This window comes from Protopterus annectens, chromosome 5.part1 (genome assembly GCF_019279795.1).
Source record: "Protopterus annectens isolate FY-2018-M chromosome 5.part1, PAN1.0, whole genome shotgun sequence".
In the NCBI taxonomy this organism is placed as follows: domain Eukaryota; kingdom Metazoa; phylum Chordata; order Ceratodontiformes; family Protopteridae; genus Protopterus; species Protopterus annectens.
Window position 1 is genome coordinate 603601112 of NC_056736.1, and position 17863 is coordinate 603618974.

Consider the following 17863-nt stretch of genomic DNA (forward strand, 5'->3'; position numbering starts at 1 on the left):
TGTCATGTTGCATGCAAGGTCAGGTGGCAGAATGCCCAGGGTAATCCTATGGGCTAGGTTTGTAAAGGCCCCAAGGCCATTAGCATAGTATACACCTATGAACCTCTGTCTTGTGTAAGATCACCTTGCTAGCAGTCAGAACTGCTGTTGAAGCCCTGCATGAAAAAGGAAGCACTTTGAGAAGCAAACTAAAGAGCAGGAATACTTGAAAGGCTGATGACTTTCCATCAGAAAAAGAGTAACCTTTCAGATTTGAGGGCATCTGGTCCTTTGAGAAGTTTTGCAGCTCCTACTCGTGGCATCTGGTCATCTAGTTCAACATAGGCCTCTTTTGTCCTCCCTCTGAGGGTTCCCTTGTAGTTGGATGATGCAGTGTACTCCTGAGCTGAATATGTCCAGCAGTTTGATCTGGAGGGCTTTATGCGGATCTCTTGTTCCAACACCTGTATTATTCTTGAGGGGAGATATTGCCTTGGTCTTTCTCCTTGAAGACATCAGCAGTTCTATGATTGAGATCTCCAGTGACCACCTGTATCCTGAAGCTTCCAAATTAGTCTGTGGCTCCCAAGGTTAGGGCCAATCATCTCAGTCAAAACCAAATGCCATTTTTCTACAGCATGATCTAGGTGGGACCTCTTCCAATTCAGTATACCTAGCTCCCGCACAGGACCTTAGGATGCTGGCCTAGGAGTTTTTTTTTTTTTTTTTGCTATCTTGAAGACCCTTCAGGGTTTCTTTAAGCATCTTTCAATGTCATGGGCCCCAGAGATGACTGAGCTGGCTTATATTGATCAAATGTGCTTCCTTTCTGTATACTAGTTTGACACCAAAGATGTCTTGTCCTTTGTTTATTCATCAGAGCAAGTCTCATCTGAATATACCCTTCAGAGAAATGGGGATTACTTCATGTGGGAGACTAAGGAATTCTCTGTGGCCCAAGTAGGTTAGATAGAGCAATTCATCTTTGAAACTGGATTCCTAACTTATTGCTCCCAGGAAGTTGGACCATTTTTTTTTACTGGGTTGGTGAGACCTTCAAATACTTTACAGTTGTGTATGTGGATTCCTGCAAGGACTTGATTGTAGCTGCAATCAAAAATATACTTTTCAATCATTGAGAGTAAAATTCTGAACATGTTTGGGATGAAAATTTGTAGCTTTGTTACTCTGGCCTTTGAGGCCAGGCCTTGAATTGCCAGACTAATGTGCTGAAGTACAAGGAGAGACTCCTGTGTCAACCAACGAAAAAGGATGAATGAATAGAGCTGAAGGACCTGAAGGAGAAATTGCTTGACCTGTGCATCCTCAGTAATGAGTTAGCCAAGCACCCACATTAAATGTTGTTGTGATGCACTAGATACATCATGCAGGACAGTAGCTCTGTGGTCAGTCTTAAGGAAGCATGCCTGGCTGAGGCCACATCCCCTGACAAATCATTTTAAAGGAGAGCAACTTAATTCTCACCTGGAAAAGGAGCTTCTGTTTTGAGACTGTACAGAAAATGTGTTTAAAAGGCTGTGGGAAAGCAGGGTTACCACATAGTCTCTAAAATAGTTATTTCACTCCCACAGGACTGAAATGCACTAAAGCTGTCCTTCAGAAAACTGTTCTTTCTGCCAGAGGCAAGAAGAAGAAAAGCAGCAGTCAGTAAGAAAAGATGGTAAAACAGATCAGAGAGGAAAGCTCGCAGCCCCCAGGGCCAAGATCCAGAGACGGCATAGATGTTCATCATGTTACCCTGCTGCAGTCATCACACTTGGGTTATCCTGCCGTCAGGCGGCCCCGCAGTCGGCCCGAATTCCAAAGTCTTGGTCCGGCATCGGTTGCTGTCGCTTCTTCCCTGATGTCAGTGCGCCAGGGGTATATAAGAGGCATCCGACGCCATTTTCTTCAGTCTTTCTTGCCGCGCGGTGCCCGAAGTAGAAACAGTTTGCAAGTGCCGGTCGGCCGACACCTGAGATTTTCGAATCGAGTTTCAGTCCGAAGTCTTCAAAGCTAAGTACCCCGTTGGGGAACCTTTTCTTGCCTCAGTCCGATGTCAGAAAAAGTTAATTGCATTTCTTGTAGGAAGCAAATACCTCATAAGGACTTTCATTCTTATTGTATACCTTGCCTAGGCCCAGACCACAACGTCACTGGTTGTCGGTTTTGTGCTAGGTTCAATAAGCGAACTATAAAGCGAAGCTTTGATTTCGCACAACACTACTTCTGTAGGAAATTTAATTACACTATGCCGTCGGAGCAACCGACTACCGGTGTGCTTAAAAAACGCAAAGATAAAGACAGGCAGCCTAGATCCAAGCCAGACTCCGAGGCCTCGGCTGGGCCGGTTGCCGGTTGTCCGGTTTTCAGTGAGGTGCCTACGCAGCCCCTGGCTACCGCAGAATTGGAACCCCAGACCGCTTCGGATTCTCTAGCAGAGAGTTCTAGGCCAACGCAGCCATTTTCTTTCGGCCCTACCGACAACATTGCAGAAAGAGAAGCCGGTGCTGTAGAAACACCTTCGGTTTCAGAAGGTGTCTTCAGACCGACTACTCTCAACATAAAATCTTATGCTAAGCTTAAGACTCCTCTAAAACCAAGAAAGACTGCACTTCAGTCTCCAGTTCAAGGCCCCCCATGCCTAAGAAACAGATGCTTAAAATGGCTGAAGATTTGATTTCTTTAATCAGGGGTTCCCAGCCCCCCCCCCCTCGACAAAAGACCTAGACAAGAGGAGGATTATGCCTCTTCTGATCAAGTGTCTGTATTTCCTCAGGCTCCTCTGAAGAACAGGATTACTCCTTTCCCCCTTTTGAAGATTCTGATGCTGAAGATTCCATTCCCTCTGCTTCTCCCTTGAAGATTATTCCTTTGGGGAAACATTACATACCATGAGGGAGCATTTCCACTGGGAAGGTCAGGACTACTCCGACTCAAAGAAAAGGCTCTGAGAATTTCTTTTACTCCCCCAGCATAGACCACTTGCTGTCCCCCCAGTTTTAGACATTGTGGATGATGTTTACTTAGAATCTAGTCTAAATCCAGATTCTTTGCCTCCTGCTCCAGCTAAACTCGATAGATACTATAGAGTGCCTGACTCACACAAATTCCTTTACAAAAGCCCTGTTGCTGATCCAGAGACAATCTCCCAGGGTCCCAAAGTAGCTAAGGCTTCTATGGCTAAAAATCCTATACCCTCTGAAAGGGACTCCAGAGCACTAGATAGGTGGGGGAAGAAGGTTTACACCTCAGCTACTCTAGCTATGAGAGCACTAAATTGTCAATTGAACATGCTTAAATACCAGCAATTCCTAATGTCTCAAATAAAACAAAAGATGAGCACGCTCCATCAACAGCCTGAATTCAAGGAAATGCAGGATCTGTTGCATGCAGATGAACAGGTGGGCAAACATACTTTACAATGTGGATTTGATTCCTTGGAAGCTTCCTGTAGAGCAGCTGTTACTGGGTCTGTTATACGTAGGCATGCTTGGTTAAAGGAACAACCTTTTCCTGATCATGTTAAAGCAAAGATGTTAAGTTGTCAATCTCGCCTTCATTCTTGCTGGATGGGTTCGGAGCCGATCCTCTGCTCCGACTCGGCCACTTAATAAAGCTCGAGAGCTAATTTTACCGGCTCGAGGCAACCCTATATCCCATGATGCAAGGCGATAACTGCCCAGATCTCGTTTGCCGCTTTCGCTTGCGAGGTGCATTTTTACCGGCTCCTGGTAAGTTTTCAATTTTTCAGACTTTTAGTCACTCCCTTTTCATTTTAGTCAACTACTGTTATTGTTTTAACTCTTAACGGTTAGATTTTAAACCCTATCTCCCGTTAGTGGTTCCCCTTTTCCAGTTTTTTATCCCTTCCCCTAAGTTAGGCCTTAAGCCTCCCCCTTTCCTAATTTTTTGTCAGGGATTCTGTGTGGTGTTTGGGTGTGTTTGTATCCCTGTTTTATTTTTTATTTGGATTGGGTGTTTATTGTGTGTGTGTGTTTTTGATACTTAGTGTTCCCTCGACACAGTTATGTCGAAGGACACAAAGGTCTCGGGCTTCAAGAAGTGTGACTCGTGCTGTCAGAAAATGTCTCTGGCAGATGGTCACACTTCTTGTGTTTACTGCCTGGGACCTCTGCACCTGCAGGACTCTTGTTCTGTCTGCCACGCCTTCAGCCCAAGAGTCCTGCAGGAGCGCAGAAATAAACTAATACTGAGGGGCTTATTAAAGCCTGAGAGCTCCCCTACTAAGTCTGCTCCGGGGAAGCCCTCGAAACCAGTAAAGCCTTCGGCTCCAAGCCCTAAGCCATCAGCTACTGGTTTGCCTTCTGTGACGAGATCGGCTCCGGCCGGAGCCGATCCTTCTGTGTCACAGCTTACAGTATCAGCTCCACCTGGCGCCGATACCGCTAAACCTAGGCACTCACTGTCGGCTCTGGCTGGAGCCGACGTATCCTCGGCTCCTTCGGCTCCACCCATCTCCAGAAAGAGATCAAGATCCCCTTCATTGGAGTCTATACATTCGGCTCCGAGATCACCCCTGCTCTCGGAGCGGAGCCATCGGAGCCGGTCTTCTCGGTCGTCCAGGCTGTCCGACCACGACCTTGAGAGAGTGGTGAGTAGACTATTAAAGTCTCAGGCATTGGCCCAAATGCTCCATAGCCCGTCTCATCAGACGGTAGCTATTACACATCCACCTAACATTCCTCCTTCGACTCTCCTACAGAGCTCGGAGCCGTGACTGTTGTGGCTTCGGAGCCGATACCTCCCCCTTCGGCTCCGTCGTCCTCTGCTCCGATCTCCTCCTTGATGCCTTCATTGGAGGGATCCGGGTGTCTGGTCTCTCTCGTCAGCTCCGAGGGGGCGAGTGGCATTGGACCCTTGTCCGACCCCGTTCTCCCCCTCGGAGCTTCGGCGCTGGTGAGCTCAGCCCCGACATCAGCCTCGGAGCCGTCCCTGTCGGTGCGGCCTGGGGTTCCTATCTCTTAGGAGCGGGAGCCTTCTGGCCTCTCTGATGGGGGAGCCTACGAGGTGATGAGGAGTGTACTAGCCCCAGGGCGTAGTCAACGGTCAGTTCCATCAGCTCCTCCCACTACAGTGCCTGCTGACGTCTCTTCCCACTCTCTTGCTACCGGACCCAGAGATCCAACGCCTCAGGTTTCCCCACTGGGAATATCTTCCTCTTCCGAGGCTTCTCCTGACCTGTCAGGTGAGCCTCCGCATAAGAGGACATGTAAGAGGAAACATCTAGACTCCCCGAGTCTATTACATCCGATACTGATTTGGATGAGTCGGAGCGATCCCCAAGGTCCCCCTCTGAGGATGTCTCTTTCTCAGACATCCTTGAACTCCTTAAGCAGAGGGGGAACTGGCCTTCCCTTAATCCTTCTGAGGACGAGTCGGTATACCTGGAGGCGGTCTGGTCTCGACCCTCCACCTCCTGGGTGTCCTCCGCCTTTCGACCCTCTTATGGACATGGTGGCTCGGAAGGCGTGGATGGCCCCAGATTCGGTGGAACCCATTCCTCGGAGGCCTTCTAAATTCATCACGGCCCCACCTGATAGGCAATTTTTGACAAAAGGTGTCCCGGTTGATGCCATGATGGTGGCTGCAGCCACCAAGAAGGAACTAGCTGATCCTTCAGTACCTGTCCATCCTCCTAACAAGGATTCCAGGACTATGGATAGGTACGGCAAGCGGATATTTTCTTCAGCGACCTTTGCCATGCGGTCGCTGAACTACTTGTGTCACTTCACCCGCCTTCAAAGAGATGTTCTTAAAGAGTTGGGAGAAGTTTTACTGGATCTGTCAGCTGCTGGGTCCCAGGATAAAATTAACTCACAGCTAGGAATCCTAAACTCCATTGTTAACTCCTCAATGTGGCTCATTTCATATGCAGCCGATGGAGCGAGTAGGGCCGCAGGCACAGGAGTGGCTTTAAGGTGTCAATCTTGGATGCGGCTTTGTAATTTTGCAGACCCCTTCAAGGCGTCCTTCACAAACTCTCTTTTTGATGGCTCGACCTTGTTCGGACCTCAAGTGAAAGACACCTTGACTAGATGCGAACAAGATGGCAAGACTCTTTCTGCCGTAGGAGTCCATTTCTCCACCCCTTCAAGACCTTACCCAAAAGGTCAGAAGGGAGGGAAAATGTGGTTCCGCAAATCTCAAGGAGTCACGCCTGACGCACGAGGTCAGTTTACCCCCAGAGGCAGAGGGGGTAACAACAACAGACACCGCCGTAGGTGTAGAGGGGGTCCGCAGAATCAGGGTAGCAGGGAGCCTCTCTCTGACAAACCCTTCCAGCATCCCTGAGATGTTGCCCGATTGTCCACCTTCAGAGGCAGTCGGGGGAAGATTATCGCTGTACCCAAAAGCCTGGCTTTCTCTTTTTCAAGACAAATGGGTACAGTCGATCATATCCGAGGGTTACAAAATTCCCTTTATTCAAACCCCAATTCAGCAAAAGGGAACCCTTCCAGAAGTTCCACCCGGTCTAAGGGAACTAGCAGTACCAGAGATATCAAAACTGCTAGCAAAAAGAGCCATCCAGCCAGTCCCAGCAGACCAAATATGATCCGGAATCTACTCAAGGTTCTTTTTAGTACCAAAAAAGACAGGGGACTGGAGACCAATATTAGATCTCAGCAAACTAAACAAGTTTGTAAAGAAAACAAGATTCCGGATGGTCACACTTCAGTCCATTCTACCCTTTCTGGGCAAGGACAATTGGATGTGCTCGGTGGACCTTCAGGATGCGTACTATCACATAAAAATTCACAGGCGCTCCAGAAGGTTTCTCCGCTGTCGGCTGGGGGCCAGTCACTTCCAATTCAGAGCCCTGCCATTTGGACTCACTACAGCCCCCAGAGTGTTCACCAAATGTATGGCAGTGGTTACGGCTCACCTGAGACGTCAAGGATTCCAGGTGTTTCCATATCTAGACGACTGGCTTCTCACTGCCACCACCAGACATCAACTTCTCCAAGCCAGAGATTACACCATTCACATTTGCAGAGGGCTAGGGATCTCTATAAATTTTGAAAAATCTGCCTTGTCGCCTTGTCAATCTATTACCTTTATAGGCGCCAAATTGGACACCTTACAACTTTCAGTAAAGTTAACAGATCAAAGGATCTTGGATATTCAAAACCACATCCATGTGCTTCTCCAGAGCGACAAAATTCAGGCCAGATTTGCCCTCAAAGTATTGGGTCTTATGGCGGCCGCCATAACACTTCTTCCCATTGCCCGCTTTTACATGCGTCTCCTACAGTGGATGCTGTTCGCCCAATGGTCTTTTCAACGACTTCCCATGCGTCACAGGATCATGATAACTCCAATTTGCAAAAGGCATCTGACCTGGTGGATATTTTCCCCTCAAGTTCATCAGGGCAGACCCTTTGTTCCTCCTGCCCCGGTCGCCATGGTTACATTGGACGCCTCCCTGATCGGGTGGGGGGGGAGCATTACCAGGGCAGGATGGTCCATGGCACTTGGCAACCTTTCGAATGCCACCTGCACATAAATGTCCTGGAGATGAGAGCAGTGCTTTTAACGTTGCAAGCCCTCCACGACTCTTCCCCTGGGGACTATTGCAGTCCAAACGGACAATATGTCCGTAGTATGGTATATCAACAAGCAGGGCGGAACCAAGTCCTATCCACTGTGTCGAGAGGCACTCAGACTTTGGCAGTGGGCAATCTCTTCTCAGCGGTTTCTGATAGCAATGCATATCCCCGGGAAATCCAACATCATAGCGGACAGGTTGAGCAGAGCTATTCTCATGCCTCACGAGTGGTCTCTCAAACAATCTGTGACTGAAGAGATTTTTCAGAAATGGGACCTTCCCTGCTGCGATCTTTTTGCTACGCCTCAAAACAGAGAATGCCCCGATGACTTCTCCCTCTTCCCCCTTCCAGGCCATCCCCCCAGAGACGCTCTAATCCAAGATTGGCCCCGGGGACATCTCTATGCTTTTCCTCCTTTTCCTCTAATACCACAAGTAATTCAGAAAGCAACCGCCTTGAGAGCCAAGATGATTCTCATTGCCCCTTATTGGCCTCGACAGATATGGTTTCCGTTCCTGCATCATTATCTTTTGATACAGCCATGGCATCTGGACCCGGTTCCAGATCTTCTGACCCACCAGTCGGGGCAGCTGCACCAATCCATACCTTCTCTCAACCTCACTGCTTGGTTGCTCCACTTCCGTCCCTAGCCAGGCTTCCTATGATTTCTAATCCCGTCCGGGATATCATAGTAGCTTCCCTTAAATCTTCCACCAGAAGGATTTACACTAGTAAATGGCAACATTTCTCCTTCTGGGCAAAAGCTAGGAACATAGATCCCTTTACTGCTCCGATTCATTCGGTATTGGAATTCCTAGCAGAAATATTTCACTCAGGATCTTCTTCCTCCACAGTAAAGTTCAGTTGGCAGCCATTTCAAATTTTCATATTGGCTTGTTGGACCACAACATCATGTCCCATAAACTTTGCAAGGCATTCCTTAGAGGTGTATTTTTACTTAAGCCTCCGATTAGAGACCCCCCCACCACAGTGGGATCTAAATTTAATCTTAACATCCTTGATTCTTCCCCCCTTTGAACCTGCGGCTACCTGTTCATTGAAATTTCTTTCTTGGAAGACACTCTTCCTGGTCGCCATTACTTCTGCCAGGAGAGTATCTGAGCTTCATGCCCTCTGCATTCGTCCTCCCTACTTAATCTTCCACAAAGACAGAGTTTTCTCTAAGGACTAATCCGTCTTTTTTACCCAAAGTGGCATCGCAGACAAACTTAAATCAATCTATTGATCTTCCATTTTTTTTCCAAAATTATTCTAATAGAGCTGAGCAAAAGCTACATTGTCTCGATGTTCACCGCCAACTCAGATATTATTTGGACAGAACCAAACAATTTAGGAAATCTGATCAACTGTTTTTATCCTATGCAGACAACAGGAAAGGCCTTCCGGTATCCAAGGTAACCCTATCTAGGTGGCTGTCTTCTGTGATTACATGCATTTATCAACTCAGAGGTAAAGAGTTGACTTCTAGGCCAAAAGCCCATTCAACTAGAGCACTAGCTACATCTACAGCTTTTCAGGCTAGACTTCCAATAGACACTATTTGTGCAGCAGCCACATGGGCCTCTCCTCATACCTTTGTTTCACATTACAAATTGGACTTGGCCTCCAGAAACAGAGCAAATTTTGGTTCCACCGTTCTCAAGAGTCTGTTCCATTGAGCTACCCAGGATAAAGGTGCTAGGACTGGTCCCATCCAGCAAGAATGAAGGCGAGATTGACAACTTAACATTGAGAAGTTATGTACCTACCATAACGTTCCATGTTAGTTGTCTTCTCGCCTTCTTTCTTCGTCCTCCCACCATCCCCCTAGCCTGGTCAGACCGAGAAGTTTATTCCTCTTCCTTGAAGAGTCCTGATCCAATTTTTCCAAGCTAATTAGCTTCCTAGTGTCACTAGATCAGATTGGTCTTTTTCGAGGGATTATTTCCCCTTCCTCCTCCTCTCCAGTTGGAGGAATATATTGCATAATTTTTCCTTAGCTACCAAACGTGATCTGGGTAGTTATCGCCTTGCATCATGGGATATAGGGTTGCCTCGAGCCGGTAAAATTAGCTCTCTAGCTTTAGTAAGTGGCCGAGTCGGAGCCGAGGATCAGCTCCGAACCCATCCAGCAGGAAAGCAGGCGAGAGAAGACAACTAACATGGAACGTTATGGTAGGTACATAACTTCTCATTACTAGATGCACCCTTACAGCAGGATGTCTTATTTGGGGTTAAAGCAGAAGAAGTTTTAAAGAAAATGGAGGATAAGGCAAAATCTATGCAGACGGTCAAAGATTTCTTACAGGTACAGCCCCCACGCTTCAGCAGAAATTGGCCAACAAAAAATTGGTCCTTTCCAGCTTCTGACAGACCACAGAGGGGTAAATACAGGCGGTCAAGGGGCAGAGGACAAGCACAAATCCCTTACAAACCTCGCCAGTGGGGCACTGCAACACAGAAGGGAGAAGAAGACAAGGTCCTAAACTACTAGAAGGCAAACACAATGACTTAAACCTCAAACGGCCAAGCAAAACTCTCTTGGCAGCTCCCTTGGGAGGAAAATTAGCACTTTTTGCAGACAACTGGCGCATCGTCACAAAGGACAAATGGGTCCTAGACATTATCTCACAAGGATACAAATTCCATTTCCACACCTTGCCAAGGATAAAAGGAATGCCAGACCTGCCACAAAATCAGTGGGCAGAGGCACAAAAACAAATTACAGCTCTCATGGACATGAGAGCCATTCAACTGGTACCTACACAGGAGCAAGGCCAAGGATTTTACTCAAGGCTCTTTCTAGTCCCCAGAAAGGACAGCACTTGGAGACCCATACTGTACCTTTCAATTCTAAACACCTTCTTGCAAGTACCCAAATTCAAGATGCTAACACTACAGCAACTTCTTCCCATGTTGGGCAAGAAAGCTTGGCTAGTAACGTTGGACCTCAAGGAGGCATACCTGCATGTCCCTGTCAGACAAAATTGCAGAAGATACCTCCGTTTCATTGCAGGTTTAACCCATTACCAATTCTCTGCACTGCCCTTTGGCTTATCTACTGCGCCCAGGGTCTTCACAAAATGCCTGGCACCAGTAATTGCATACTGCAGACAGAGGAATTCAAATCTACCCATACCTGGACGACTGCCTCATCCAAGCAGAAAGCAAGGACATTCTCTTACATCATCTGGCTTTTGTAAAACACCTTTTAAGTTGCCTAGGGTACACAGTAAACAAAAAGAAATCAAAACTAGTGCCCTCACAAAAAATGACATTCCTGGGTGCCAGCTTGAATACAACGGCCCAGATGGCTTATCTAACGCCGGACAAACAGCTACAACTAACTCAATACTTCAAAACAATGGCAACAAAGACCCAACTCCCTGCAAGAAAAATTCTGCAGGCCTTGGGCTTCATGGCATCTTGCATACTACTAATGCCATTTGCAAAACTGCATATGAGGAAATTACAATGGTACCTAAAAAGCGTATGGACTCGTCACAGCTTGGAAACAATGATACCTCTCATTCCCTGCCTTCAGCAGGAGTTTCTATGGTGGTCACAGGAATGTCACCTCAACAAGGGTCAGCCTTTCACCTTGCCCCCCAGCCAGGCAAATTATAACAACGGATGCATCGGACTATGCCTGGGGGGCACACATGGCAGGACGATGCGTTCAAGGCATATGGATTGCAGATCAAAGAAATCTGCACATCAATCAAAAAGAAATGCTCGCTGTACAGAATGCCCTGACAGCCTTCAAGGACCTCTTACATCCAGAACAGCTTATTATAAGGACAGACAACACCAAAGTAATGTGGTACACAAACAAACAAGGGGGTACACACTCCTACCCTCTATGCAGGCAAGCAATGACCTTGTGGAACACAGCACTGGCTTACCAAGTTCAATTACAAGCTCAATTCCTGCCAGGAAAAAAGAACACATTGGCAGACGACCTAAGCAGAAGCATCAAGGATCCCCACGAGTGGAAACTGGATCCTCAAGTATTTGCAATGATAACTCAAAAATGGGGGCTCCCAGACATAGACCTGTTTGCCAGCCCCCAAAACTATCAGCTACCAAAATTTTGCACAAGGACATTTCACCATCAAGCTTGGAAAGTGGACGCACTCTCATTCAGTTGGAAAATGCTGACAGTATATGCCTTCCCTCCATTGCCCCTTCTCACAAAGGTGCTGCTGAAAGTCAGGATGGAGAGACCCCGAATGATACTCATTGCCCCAGACTGGCCACGCCAGCACTGGTACCCACTGTTAAGGAATATGGCCCAGGGCCCACCATGGATTTTACCACAAATTACTCATCTGCTCACACAGCAAGACAGTCAGATTCTACACAGCCAGCTCAAAACCTTAAATTTGGCTGCATGGCAAATCACCTAAGCAACCAGCCAGCTCCTCTTTCACAAGCTGTTATGGATGTTATTCTGGAGGCCAGGAGACCCAGCACCAGGAAAGCCTACTCAGACAAATGGAAAAGGTTTTGCGCCTGGAACCAAGCTAAAGACCAAAATACCCTTCAGCCAGACGTACCTCAGATTCTACAATATCTAACTGAGATGTTACACAAAGGGCTTTCTTTTTCATCTATTAAAATCCACGCCTCAGCTATTTCAGCTCACTACAACACGGATCCTCCCTTATTTTGACATCCACTTCTAAGGCAGTTTCTCAGAGGGGCCAAAAACATTTGGCCTCCCAGGAGAGCACCAACACCAACTTGGCACCTCAATTTTGTTCTGGAAAAACTTACGCTACCTCCTTTTGAGCCAGCTTTCTCAGCTGACTTAAAGTTTATATCATGGAAGACTGCCCTGCTGCTAGCAATTACTTCAGCCAGAAGAGTCTCAGAGCTTCAGGCAGTAATGGCTGTAGAGCCTTTCCTCATTTTTCATCAAGACAGAGTTTCTCTACGAACTAACCCCTCATTTATGCCTAAGGTGGTATCCAGTGTGGCTCTAAATCAAACCATCCATTTACCCACCTTCTTTCCAAATCCACAGAACAAAGGAGAAAGACTCCTGCATTCCTTGGACATTCACAGGCAGCTACGCTACTACTTGGATAAAACTAAGGTCTTAAGAAAATCTGACCAGCTTTTTGTATCCTATGCTACAGCATCACAAGGAAAGGCTATCTCAAAACAGACCATTTCCAAATGGATAGGACATTTCATATGTTTTTGCTACACCCACCATGGAAAACCAGTTCCTGCTAGCATAAGGCCCCACTCTACCAGGGCAGCAGCTACATCTACAGCCTTCCTCCGGGGGGGTGCCAACCAAGGATATTCTGGAAGCTGCAACTTGGAGTTCAGTACACACCTTCACCAAACACTATCAATTACCACTTTACTCTAAGACTAGAGCTGGCTTCGCCACTGCAGTTTTGCAGGGCCTTCTAGCCTCCTCTAATCCTATTTGACTCCACCTCCCATCCTTAGCTTTGGGATTCTACCCAAGTGTGATAACTGCAGCAGGGTAACACGAGGAACATAGTACAGTTTTGTACCTACCATAAATATAGATGTTCGAGTGTATACCCTGCTGCAGTCCAGGTTACCCTCCTTCCATCCCCTCTGACGTAACTAAAACCTTTCAATACCTTAAATCCTGATACAACCTTTGTGGCGTATGTGCTTATAGCTGGAGGGATGTTTTGTTTGTGCTAAACTTTTATTATGGTAATATCTACTGATCACCTTTTGGGGGGCACCTGACATCTGGGGCAAGAAAAACTGAAGAAAATGGCGTTGGATGCTTCTTATATACCCTTGGCACACTGACGTCAGGGAAGAAGCGGCAGCAACCGACACCGGACCAAGACTTTGGAATTCGGGCAGACTGTGGGACCTCCTGACGGCAGGATAACCCAAGTGTGATGACTGCAGCAGGGTATACACTCGAACATCTACATTTATGGTAGGTACAAAACTGTACTTTATGACTTATCCATTCTCCCACGCCTCAGTGCCTTTGCCTTAAACCTTTTTCTCCTAAAGTGTAGGGGTATGTTTAGGCCTGTTTGGAAATTGTGGGAGGAATTCTCCCAAGGCAAATGGATGCCCCTGATTTTAAAGTAGGGATACAGACTGTAGTTCATAAAATTCCAAGTTCTCAGCTGTTCCTACAGTTCTAATGGACTGAGCCCTTAGTCCAGTCATTACTAGAAAACCTAAAATTGAATGGAGCAGTAAGTACCAAAAGGAAAAATTGGAACAGGCATGTACATCAAGACTGTTTTGAGTCCTTTAGATAGCACATGTAAGTGCATCTTGGACCTTTCAAGACTTACATTTCTGAAGATAATACTAAAATTCTGACCTTGCAGGATGTTCAGTCTCTCCTCTTCTCACAAGCTTACATGTTCAATTTGGACCTAAAAGATAACCAACATATACCCATAGCCAAGGTGTCTAACTGATTTCTCAGAATTGAAGCAGGGGGTTTCCATTTCCAGAGCACCTTCTTGCCTAGTGCTTTATCTGCTGCACCCAGAGTCTGGCTGCATTAATTGTCTGCTGTACAACCAAGGGAATTTACATAGAGTGTTCCCTGAACAACTGCTTTGTTCAGGCAGCAACTCTAGAAGATATTCAAAACGATTTATAGTTTACTCTAACTTGCTTTCAGAATCTAGGTTTTGTCTAAATTTTCCAAATTCCTGTCTAGTAACCAGCAGAGAAGTCTTATTCCTAGAGGCTCTGCTGGACACTGCATTTCGGGAGACCTTCCTTACTGCTGACCTTCAGCTGCCATCAGCGCCTTTCGTCATTCACCAGGTCTGCCAGAACTCTCCTGGACTCAGCGCATGTGGGGCCAGTGAGGAGATTGAGTATGCATTGTATTGTAACTTTGGAGTGTGTTGTAAATCCCCATCACCCTGTGGCAGTCTTATGAGCTCTGCTTTTGCTGCCTTAAGGAAGTGCAAGCTCGTTTTACTACATATGCAATTTCCTGACCAAGCAGTGTACTGCTGATAGCATGGAGCTTGCTGTGTGCCCCCACCAAAGATTGGTGAGCAGATATTTGCCATTAACTCCCATCTTCCCCTGCCCAGCCAGTCCAGCACCTGCATGGCTTGGATAATCTAGGGCCCAGCAGAGACTTTATTCCTGTGTGCCATGGTATCGGAGGTTGTGTATTGCCAGCTGATTGATTGAAATGCTTTGTGATGTAGAATTATGGTGAATGCTTAATTCACTACATTTTCTGAGAAAAGATTTCTGTTCTCTTCCATGTTCACTTTTAAAAGCTAGTGATAAACATGTAAGTTAAAGATGCATTTTGTTGTGTGGAAACCTCTTGCCAGATGCTGATATTACTTGTAGATGTGTTTGGAACATTTCATAGTACATTAATATGTTGTGGTAGTGAGCCACTGACTGAAACACATCACCTAACTGTTGCAGAAGTCTTTTGAAAGATTTTTTGTTTTGATTTTCTTAATCTGCATTTGGGTGGTTGACATAGATGTATCTTTTTCAGTTGTAGAAAACTGTTAATTATAAATTTTTTTTTTTTTTTTTGTTACAGATTTAATGACATCCATGTGCCCATACGCCTAGAATGTGTGAAGTTTGCTAGTCATTGTTTAATGAACCATCCGGATCTAACAAAAGATCTTACAGGTAACATTTATAAATTGTGGAGCCGAGCCATTGGTGCTGTTTACATAATTGCTGATTGTTGTTCTATTAATTATTTTGTGTGCATTTCTGATGTTTACAATGTTAGAAGGCTTAAATCTCAAATAGGCATTAATGACTGTAAGATCTAGGTTTTTAAAGAGGAAACAGTGGATTTTGGTGCAGGAAAGCAGCAGTACACTCTCAGTTAAGACCAGAAAATGCTTAATTTTTAGGTTTTTCAGCCAAAAAAATGATAAATCAGAATAATAGAAATAAGGATCTAGCCAGGAGGTCCTAGAAGATAATGGTTCACAAGCAGGAGTAAATTAGACCATTGGGGTTCTGATTGTATAAATAAGGCAGCTGTTTGTATAGATTATTTTTCTGGTAGTTGCAAAATTTGGGTAAGCCAAGCAAGACCAGACGTAAGCTAAAAGATATAGAAAGGATGAAAAAAGCTACCATTAATAGGAGTGACAAAAAAAGTTCATGTACAGCTAGATGAGACAGCAGAAGATTTAAGAAACAGAGTATTTTAAGAAAGGATGAGTCAAACTGTAATTAAGATTCCATATCAATATAGTCATTTTAACTTTCATGCGACAAAAAGCAAATCAGAGTACTAAGGTATATTGAAAAAGCAGGGCACGGGTGTTAATGTTTTAGAAAATATACCTTAATGAAAGGTTACCTGAAAATGTTCATAGGTGTGTAGTAGGCTAATGGCCCTGGAGCCTTTGAAAGCCTAGCCCATAGAAGTGTCCTAGGTTATGAAGGTTCTTAAATAGTAGTTAAGAGAATTGGGGAACATAAACAAAAATCATTTTGGCCTCTATATATCTGCCACCGAAGTCAAAACTAGAAGATAGCAAATTGCTTATGGGGAATATTTTAGACTTTCATCTCAAACTTAACAGCAGGAGATTTGAAAATATTAAGTGAAATAAAACATGTGGCCTGCAAAGATTGAAAGTTCCTCTAGGGGGAAGATGCACAGAGAAATATGTCTACATTAGGGCTAATAGATATTATGAGGAAATGATCAGAAAGATGTGGACTTTGTTCACCTCTCTGGGAAGTGTAATAGCTAGACGGAGCCTATATTTCTAAGGAACAGTCAAATTCACTAGAGCAAAAAGTACTTCCAGTAAAAATGTCAGATCATGCACCTCTACAATTTGCAGTGAGAGAAAGCACATAATGCCTGCACGGGAAGACTTGAGCACTTATCAGTCTTTTTACTGCAATAATATGCATTTGCAAAATGGGCGGATAAAGAATTACATGAAACTTTACATAACTTGATAATTAGCATTCAAGAATTAGCCTTGATCTGCGATAAATGCAAGACAAAAATAAAGGTCTTAGTTGAGCCAAAAACTTGGTTAATCTGGGGAAGACAGTAGATGCAGGTACCAGGAAGTTATAAAAAACAAAAGGCTAATGGGATCAGAAAAAAATAGGTGAGGTAGAAGCAGCGGAGATGAGAAAAAAATTAAGAAAGCAAAACAATCAATTTTTTTTTAGAATTTAGGTGACTGTAGAAGTAAAGCCATGCAGTAGTTTCTTCAAGAACATCTCTAAAACAACCAAGTTTCTAGTGCAGAGATTAAGACCTAATAAAGTAAAGAAAGTCATGAAAATTAGAAATCAAGATACAGGAAACCTAACAAACTCAAGGAGAACTAGAAGTATAATGGCCAAATATTACAGTAAGATATACTTGCAAAATGTAGAAATAGATGCCTGTAAACCATGTATGTCAGGCTACCTTAAAAATTTTAGGGGACAGGGAGAAGACTAATTTAATAGTAGGAAAAGAGAATAAGAAATTAGGAATGCCATAAAGACCAAAATACTGGAAAAGACCCCCTGGTTTTGATGGAATCCTGATAGAAGTATGGAAGAGGAAAAATGACAAAGGATTTACATTTTGGCAAAAATTATTGAATTAAGTACTGCGAGGAAAGGGAATACATAACTCCTGGCAAAAGCCAGTATTGGCACTTATTCCAAAAGAGGCAAAAGACTTGAAAGATCCTGGCTGATTTGTAGGCCCTTTTCAGTTTTAAACTTGTAAACTATCATTGCAAGTTACTGATGACAGTATTAGCAAACTGGCTAGCAAGACTACTGCTGGATTTAATGTATGTAGACCAGTATGGCTTTGTGGAAGACAGATGACTGACGATATAAACAGAAAGCTTATGACTCACAAAGATGAAATTCATAGTAAAAGAGAAAGAAAGCTAATAAACCTTGATGCAAAATAAGCTGATAGGGTTAGTTTGGGGTTGTAAGAGTCTTTAAAAGGATTTGGTTTTCCAAAGGAATGTATGAAGATGATCATTGACATGTATAAAGGATCTAATGTGTATATAAAATGTGGATGAGAGTTATCAGAGCCCATAGAGCATTCCATGGGTACAAAGCAGGGGTGCCCCCTCTTGCCACTATTCTGTTTACTTGGAACTGCTGCCAAAGTATGTAATGCTGTCATATATAGTTGGATACCGTTGGGGAACTGTGCAAGACAAGATAGCCCTATTTGCAAAGTATGCATTCTTTTATGTGTCTAACTCAGAAAGCTACTTGGGCAAAGTCTTAAACTATGCATATGCAGTCAAATACGCAGTTACAAAGTAAATGAGTCAGAA

At 44.8% G+C, this 17863-nt stretch overlaps 1 protein-coding gene across 2 annotated transcripts in view; it reads left to right on the top strand.

The window, feature by feature from the left end:
• The window catches only part of PDS5B (PDS5 cohesin associated factor B), a 3703643-nt gene that overhangs the window by 1100525 nt on the left and 2585255 nt on the right, over nucleotides 1-17863 (top strand). For both annotated transcript variants that reach the window (XM_044073218.1, XM_044073219.1), the window contains exon 10: nucleotides 15112-15206. In XM_044073218.1, the coding sequence (XP_043929153.1) occupies nucleotides 15112-15206 (95 nt within the window). The remainder of the gene's footprint in view (nucleotides 1-15111; nucleotides 15207-17863) is intronic.